General features: G+C 35.7%; 1 protein-coding gene across 1 annotated transcript; it reads right to left on the bottom strand.

Annotated features, from left to right (window-relative positions):
* Positions 1-311: 311 nt before the first annotated feature.
* Positions 312-8,231, bottom strand: LOC129733732 (lipid storage droplets surface-binding protein 2). The gene is made up of 3 exons (XM_055695264.1): positions 7,693-8,231; positions 1,216-1,653; positions 312-1,156 (listed from the first exon to the last, which is right to left on the bottom strand). Exons 1-3 carry the CDS (start codon positions 7,856-7,858, stop codon positions 690-692), a joined length of 1,071 nt encoding a protein of 356 aa, XP_055551239.1. The 5' UTR covers positions 7,859-8,231; the 3' UTR covers positions 312-689.
* Positions 8,232-8,962: the final 731 nt, after the last annotated feature.

Genomic DNA, 8,962 nt, shown 5'->3' with positions numbered 1-8,962 from the left:
GGAAATGGCGTGTTGTCATCTTAACCCCTGATAACAAAGGCGTCCAGGTTTGCCGCTCCATTACGCGTTTTTGTTTGATTTCCGACGTCAGGTTACATAAAACAAGGGTGGGCTTAGGGTTTTTAACTGCGATGAAAGTGGTTCGAGACGACCAAAGGTTGTCTTAGAAAAAGTCATACGAGAGGAATTTTCTACGTATCCGTAGCAATTTTCGGAAACTTCTGACGCAATTGATTGGGTGCATTTGATAAGTCGAGCAATTGCTTTGAGTTCGGATGCTTCGAACGAACAGAAGAAAACGAAAAAAAAACTTCAGCTAATAGGATTGTATACAATATCCTGCAATGTATTTTTGATTTTTTTATAGTTTCACATATTTATGACGCACTGAGTAAACAGTAATATAGAGCTCTTTAAACATATATTGCTTATCGAATAGGTTGAAAAATATAAACTTCTTTACTACAAACTAACTCCCCGGGGAAGAAAATATAAGAAAAGCTAAACAAGACAATGTTCCATTCAATAGTAACACTCACACATACAATTGATTTTTGCATGCTCACACACACACACACACATGACGCAACATGTTCCTAAAATAGCGAAAAAGGTATTGGAAATAAACTAACAATCTACCATTAGTTAATCAGTTCCAGTAGTTATAGAGGCGACCAGGCCACGTTCCCTCACTGCTGTGATTCATCCTTGGGAGGTTTGCTAACGTTGTTTGCCGTTCCGTCGCTGGTCGGGGGGACAATGGTGTTGTTGCTGTTGCTGCTGGTGGTGGCTGAGGCTGAGGAATTACCGCTGGAGGTTTTCTGTTGCCGTTTCTGCTGCTTTTCCTTCAGCGTTTGGCTGCTGTTTGTGGTGGCAAGCACGTCCGAAACGGTCGTGGCCGAGGAACTGGGAGTCTCCGTGGCGGAAGCTTCGATTGCCTGCTGCTGTTGGTTGCGTTTGTCGTTGATGAAGTTCAGGTACTGGGTCAGACGGAGCACCGCGATCAGGGTGGCGACGTAATCCTTGACGTCCTCCTTCCGGAGGGACTTGACCTGCTTGGAGACTGTCCGGTAGACGCGGCGGGCGACTTTGTTCGAGAGGCGACCGACGGTTTGGACGGTGTGCAGAACGGGGTCGTCTTTGGCGGAAATAGCGGCTGGAATTATTGACGAAAGTTAGGGTTTTTCTTCCAAATTTTAATCGAGGTGAACTTACCATTATCGTCTTCAATATCACCCTCACTTTTCGGGAAGTAGTAATCCAATAAACGCTCGGCCAGCTGAGCTGTGGTGTCCACTCCGGACACAGCAATGCTGCCGTACTGTGTGGCCAGTACTTCGTTCACCTTCTTCCAGGAGAGATCCTTCAGGGAGGAAGCCCGCTGCTGGGTTGCGGAACGCATTTCGCAAACCTTCTCAGTGTAGGGTTTAACCGTTTCCAGCACCTTCGATTTGGCCTGATTGTAGATCTCCTGGGGTTGCTCCTTGATGATCGGAGCGTTCACCTCGAGCTTATCGATTCCCTTGACTAGGGTTTGGTCGACCAGTTGCAGTGGGCGGTCCAGCTTCTGGACCAGCGGAGCGGAAATCGTGACGGCACGGTGTACCACATCTTCGGCCGTTCCGAGGGCCCATGTTAGTAGTGGGTTGCAGTCTGTTAAGGACACGCGAAAGAAGCATGATTTATTAGCTTTTCTATCTTATCATAAGTTTGATAAGGGAATTTATAGGGACTGTGAAGTAAATAGGCACATCCTTTCCGATTGCAACAGCAGTGGGAGTAATCTTATCTACCGCGATCACGCTGTAACTTGGACTGACCCAAAAAGATTGTTTTTTGCCTCCCTTCTTTATTTCATCGTGAATCATATGTGCAAGTCAGCAGCAAATTGCCAACTAAAAATAACGTTCCATAGTTATAAGTTCCTGTAGCAACGTTCGAGAAATTGCTAGCAGAAATTCACACTCTTACTCACACACGCAGCTTACTTCGATGACTCGCAGATAGAATGCATGCTTAATTGAGTCCAAAGTACACGCCACCACTGACTGACGATACGATGCGCGATGTACGTAACCGTCTGCGTAAGGTAGAAGCACCGGTTTTGATTATAGTATATAATCATTAACTCGTCATTTTTGTTATTATATTATGTTTCATTGTAAAATTATTATGTACCAGAAACGTTTTGAAAATAGCAAAAAAATGCGTTGAAAATGGGTAATCAGTATCAAAACCTGTAAAAATGCATTGAAAATAAGTTAAAAATATTAGAGAGAGAAAATGAAAATCAGTCGATCAAACCAACTCTCCAGAATGCATTGGAAAAGTGACGAAAGTACTCCCAGAATGTATCAAAAAATGTTTAAAGTTTTTCAAGCATTCCTCCTAGTCGAGCAATTTTAGTCGAGTACTCCTACTCGCAAGCAGGAACTCGCGAACTTTTCTACGGTCGCTGAGTAGCAATACAAGAGTTTTTGTGTGTTGGTGCGCGCTTGTTGATACTCAGGGGAATGCATCGAGAATAAAAAGTATCTCGAAAGCGTGTGTGCAAAAGACTTGAGATGCGTAGCGTTCTCAAGCAGGAAGGAGGAGAAAGGAGGTTTTGCTTCTCGCTCGCCTTGCAATGCTGTTTGAAATACGGTCATGCGTCAATAGACGAAAGAATGCCAAAAACTATCGTGTTAAAATAAATTACCTCAGAACTAATAAAATTTAAAAAAAAAACGACAAAAAAGTGTCAAAGAACATCATCAAATGTTAAAATTTTTTAGATATAATACATGTGAAAAACTCCATAAAATCTAAAAAAAATCGCAAGAAAGTTACGGAATGTTAAAAGTGCAAAATAATGTTCAAAATACATATAGGAATATCGAAAAAATATCTAACAATATAGAAAACATTAAAAATATAAAATGTCACAATATTATTCCATTTTCCATTACATTTTGATAAATACCTTATCATTATTTCTGGTCATTGTTTTTTTTTGTATTGTATCGTCGGTTTCATTTTTTTTTTCAATTTCTATTGGTTGTTTTTATCATTTTTCGTCATTTTCAATCATTTTTGGTAGGTTTGGTCATGTGAGTTTAGTGTAAGTTTTTGTTTTTTCGTTTTTCAGTTTTATTTGTGTAGATTTGCGTATTTTCTGGCCTTTTCGTCATTATATTTGGTATTTTCTATCATTTTTGAAAAGACCTATATTTTCGTTATATTTTTTTTTTGTTGTCTCGTATTTTTGTCTTTTATCGTAATTGTTCATTATTTTTATCAGTTTTCGCAACTTTAATAATTTTTTCTGTAACTTTATTTTAGTTTTGTCTTTTGCGTTGTTTTCATATTTTTTCATTTGTTTGGAACTTCTTCGTTATTCCCGATGTTCTTTTTACATTTTTTGCATTTATTTTCGCACTTTTGCGTCATTTTTTGTCGTTGTATAATTTTTTTGTACTTTTGGGCATTTGTGTGATTTGGCATCGATTTTTATCGCTTTCGACATTTTTGAAATTCTACTGTCGTTGTCGTCATTATTTGTTTTTTTTTTTTTATTTCTGGTGATATTTGAATTCCTTGTCGTTTTCTCGTCTTTTTTTATCATTTTTGTGATCTTCATTATTATTTTAGTCAATTTTTTTTTGTTTAAGTTTAGACACGGCACGATGTTTTTTTGTAATTTTTCTTATTTTTGTAATGTTGTGTCCATTTTCTTGGCCATTTTTCATCATTCAGCATCATTTTTGCTATTTTTTTTTTGAGTTCGTTTTCTGCCCTAAAGCTCAAACTGGAAAAAATCAAAGATTGTAGCCTTCAGTAACCACTTTAGTAAATTCTTTTTTCAGAGATTTAAACGAGTAAGCTAACGTAGAAGCGACGAACCCGACGAGCACTTACAGTGCGGCATTTTGACGCCCTTTTGCACACTGTAAAGGCTTCAAAATTCACAGGAATGGTTAAAAGCTATGATCAACAACGTTTTTTCCACTTTTATTTTATTTGCATATTCGGTATTTTTTTTTTCATTTTTTTGTTATTTTTGTATGATAATCGAACCACAGAAAAATAATTCAAATTTGCGATACTAACGAACATCAAATTAAAACTTCCTTTCGTTATTTTACTTGCATGATGCAGTGCAGTTTATCATTTGTGATGTTTTTTATCGTTTTTTTAAGTTTTGGTCATATTTGTATTTTTTGTTGTGTTTCATATTTTTATCCTCTTTTGTAATCTTGGTGTTTGTTTTTATATTTGTCATTTTTATGTTTTTGTTATTGTTTTCATTGTTCCCTTTTCGCTTTTATTATATTTTTTGCATTTTAGGTAATTTTTGAAATTTTGTGTCATTTTTGTCGTTATATTATTATTATTATAATTTTGGTCATATTGTAATTTTGGTAATTTTTGTCTCGTTTTCGTGATTTTTTTTTTTTTTTTGGTCATATTTGTGAATTTTTGTCGTTGTTCCTTATTTTTTAACGTTTCTTTTAATCTTGGTCTTTGTTGTTATTTTCGTCTTTTTTATTATTTGTTTTTTTTTTATTTCCCATATTTTTTTTGTGATTTTATGTGTTTTTTTGTCGTTTTCCGTCATTCTTAATCATTTTTTAGTCGTGTTTATTATTATTTTCATTTTTTGTTTTTTTTTCATATTTGCTCTATGTAAATTTGTCGTTTTCTCAATACTCATCTTTTTCTGTAGTTTTGGGCATTTACACAAATGTATTTTGTATCTTTTTGTATCATTTTCGTCGTTTACGTAATTTTTGTCAACTTTTTTTAATTTCTTAAATTTTGTCATCTTTTGTTGTTTTTGTAATTTTTGTCGTTGTTTTTTATCCTTTGTTGTAATGTTTTGTCGTTGTTTTTTATTCTTTGTTGTAATTTTTGACATTTCTTATTAGTTTTTGTATTATATATTGGCCGTTCTTTTTTATTTTTGTATAGTTTTTGTCATTTTTTCCCGTTTTACCATATTTTATTTTTGTCATTTTCTTACTTTGGTCATTTGTGTAATTTTGCATAATTTTTATCGTTTTCATAGTTTTTGTAAACTCAAACTTATTTTATCATTTTTCTGCACTTTTTTGTAGGTTTTCGTTATTTTGTGAAATCTTAGTCTTTGTTGTTATTTTGTTGTCATTTTTATCATATTATTGTGATTTGTTATTTTAGGACATTTTTTGTCGTTTTTAATTTTTTTTTTCATTTTTCGAATCTATTGTAATATATTTTGGGCAATTTTAGTAATATTTGTAATTTGTGACATTTTTTGTCGTTTCCTATTTTTTCTTGTAATTTTACTCATGGCTATTTTGTAATATCTTTTATGACCATATTTGTAATTTATTGTCGTTTTCGTCATTTTCGTCATTCTACATTTATTTTTAATTTGTAATTTTGGTCATTTTTGTAATTTCTGGTATTTTCGTTGCCATCATCATATATTTTATTTTTGCTAATTTCATTATTTTTTTTTGTAATTGCGTTCATTTTTCGTAATTTTGATCATTTTTTTTCTCTTTTAATCGTTTTTCTAACTTTTGGCATTATGTAAAAATGAAATAAATAAGCGTAGAAGAAATCGCAAAAATGATAACAACATTTCATAATTCCACCAGAAAACGAAAGATAAAATACAAAAAAAGCTGTCTACAATCAACATTAAAAAATGTAAGAAAAATTATAGGTATATCATAAAAATGATTTAAAAGTAGTAAAAGCGAATAAAAATTCGTAAATATTGGTCAATAAGAGTTCAATAAACTCACAAAAGCCGCAAGAGGTTAAAAGTGTAAAACAAATGTTCAAAATGCGTCGAAAAATATCCAACATAAGTCTAAAATGTGGAAAATATAAACGTAAGAATTAAGATAAAAAACCAGAATTTTTTGTTTGTATTATATTTTAGTACTCTTCTGACTCCTCTTTGATTTATTTTTCGCTTATTTTTTGTTGATTTTGAGCAATCGTTGAATAATACTTGACTTATTTTCGATCTTTCGGCTCATTTTTTTATCTTTTGAATATTATTGACGAGTTTTTGACCCGTTGGATTATCCTTGATTCACGTTTAGCTCAATTTCAACCAGTTTTTTTTATGGTTCTGATCATTTTAAACTCACTTCGAAATATTGAACATTTCGAAATTAGTTGTTTTTTGAATTTTTTATTCAATACACTTACGGCTGGAACCCTCCCAGATAAAGCCCAGTGTTGTCAAAACCCCTATATGGCTACAATTGAGATTTGGACAGACTGGTTAATCAAGACAAAAATTGAAATCAGGGTTAAGATTAAAATTCTAACTTAGAATTTATTTTGGATTTGGATTATTATCACAATTAATAAAAGAGTTCGATTCCAATCCAGTTCTCAGTATGAATTTGAAACGAACTACGAATCTAACAGTCAGATAGAAATATGAATGCAATAGTAGTCATCCTAAGAATAAAGCACTGGTATGAATTTTGAATTCCAACTGAGATCTGGATTGATATTGATATCAAAATCGATTTGAAAGAGCTTCCGATTCATGTTTAGATTCACATTCTGTCGAATCAAATTGAATTTAGTTATCTGAAAGTTGGTTTTGCTCCATGAGCACATCACTGTCAGCTTTGTCATGTTTGTTGTGCTTTTTATCAGTTATGCCAGTAGTTCGAAACATTACACAAACAATCAATCAAATACTTATTGTACGTAAAACCGGTGCTTCTACCTTACCCCTATCACACTAGAAGAGAGCGAAAAACAAGCAAAGCAAAACAAGAACCCGCAGCCTGTCGCCGTCTTGGTACACTCGTGCGGACAGCAGGAGGAGCAGTAGGCGGTGGCATGCTTGACTGCAGACCGCATCCAATCCGCTGGAGTATTATACCGGTTTGCCTGCCTCCTCCTCCTCCTATTCAATTCTTCTCCGTTTTTAACCTCATCATTTCAGCATAAGAAAAAAACCTGCTACTTCGATCAAAATATTAAACAGTCAATTAGCAAAATTCTCCTGCTCCGCTTAGCCTAGACCGCGGTTGTATTCTGAGTGAGTCATGCTGACGTTTGCGCTCATTGTTTTATTTTTTCGCTTGTTTACTTTGTGCTTCGTATGTTATTTTTTTCGTTCCCTCCCCTGTTCTGTGTGGGGCCGTTCGTTCCTCCCTGTGTGCTGTTCTGTGTGGATAAACAACTTCCCTACAAGTGGGAACCCGATTTCATCAGCCGACATGACCGTGCTACATTCCGTCACGTAATTGATCCAGCAAACCTTGGCCGGGAATGATCTCCGCAAATGACGTCAATTGAGGTGCAAAATGAGAAAAATAAACTCCACGGAAACCCCTCGTAAGGAGGCAGGTCACGTGGTCCAATTTGCATCCACAAAAAAAAAAAATAGCCGGCTAGAATCGCACGATCGCACGCACACATACACAGACACAAACGATCGCACTGTGCTCTGGACAATTACGAGACTTGAGTCTGACCCCAATGTCAAATGAATTGATTATATAAGCTGTGAGTGGTGTTGGACACTATCTTGACGAACAGACAAGACAAAAAAAAGAAACATGGCTTCCTTCGCTGTTGCGTCGTACATTGTCTGGAGTAGCAGCCATTTTTAAAAGGACTACTGACTGACAACGTGGCCTTTTAACCGTCTACGACGGTTCTAAAAGTCCCTTCCCTCGGACTTACCTTTAACCCGTCCGTAGACGTTTTGTGTCTGCTGCCAGGTTGCGTCCACGACCGGCAACTTCAGCATGCGATCCAGCGATTCCAGGTGCGGCAGCAGGCTGGCCTGATCATCGTTCGTGGTAACCACGGCCTTCGGGGCACTACCGTTTTCGACTTTTCCTGACATTCTCCGATTTATCGCGTAATTGAAACTTATCACAAATGAAGGAACACTCAGCGCACACACTGGTAAACTGATAACGGAAGAACTACTCCAAACTGGTCACTTCAGCAGATAGAGCAAAATGCAACTTTTCTGTACGACGTTCCGAAACCGAATGAACGACGAGCGCACGACGAAGCGAAGTTTTCTAGCACTCTTCTCCACACTTTTCTCTTCGTTTCTCACTCTCTCGTGAGTCACACTCTCACTAAACGGTTTACTAATCTTCTCCCTCAAAAAATATTCGATCAAGCTAGTAATTCTAATCCGGTTTGTCACAGGAAAAGAATGTGTATTTGTAGCTGCAGTTTTCAAAATCAATCTCGGTGGTCTAGTTTTGTAAGCCGAATGTTTCTGAACTGGGACGCTTCGGTTGGTTTTTATACCAGCAGCACCCGAATGCTAAACCACCAGCCATATTATCGGTGGTCATCTTTGCGCAATGACCGATAAGAAGACCGCTGTACACGAAAGCTTATCAGTCGTCAAAGCGGCACGGACAGAGTTGAAGTCATGGGCTGCGGTGCCGATCAACTTGGGCTTTGGTCTGAATTGCAGAATTTTTTACCGTGAAATTCCAGGTAGAAACAATTAATAATGATGACAAAAATTATAAAACAATTTTATATTTTAATTGGATATTAGGATTCTGCATTTACCTATTCAGTCGTTGGAAATTTATTTTCTCTATCCGAAGTCGTTTTTTGAATGATTTTAATTTTTCCAATTTTTCCATTTTAATCATTACAATTTCATTTTCTTTGTTGGATTTTTTGAAGTAGAATACTTCTCTCAGGAAGTTCGGCTACATAGGAATGAGAAATGAAAATCTAAAATCGAAAAAAAGTGAAAAATATGTCCAATTTCAAATGCTAATAAATCGGTTAGTTTTCGATGGATTTCCTTCGTTATTGCAGCAATAGATTGCAAAATCTTCTAAGATTCTTCCCAAAATAAGATAATTGTAATTTTATTATTCACACTATTGTACTATTGAAAATAGTCAAGCCTTGTCAAAACGAAAAATTCGACCTCTGATTGGTCGTTATATGCTTGCTTCCCAAGCAC

Source organism: Wyeomyia smithii, chromosome 1 (assembly GCF_029784165.1).
Source record: "Wyeomyia smithii strain HCP4-BCI-WySm-NY-G18 chromosome 1, ASM2978416v1, whole genome shotgun sequence".
NCBI lineage: Eukaryota > Metazoa > Arthropoda > Insecta > Diptera > Culicidae > Wyeomyia > Wyeomyia smithii.
This window is presented reverse-complemented; position numbering and strand designations above follow the sequence as displayed.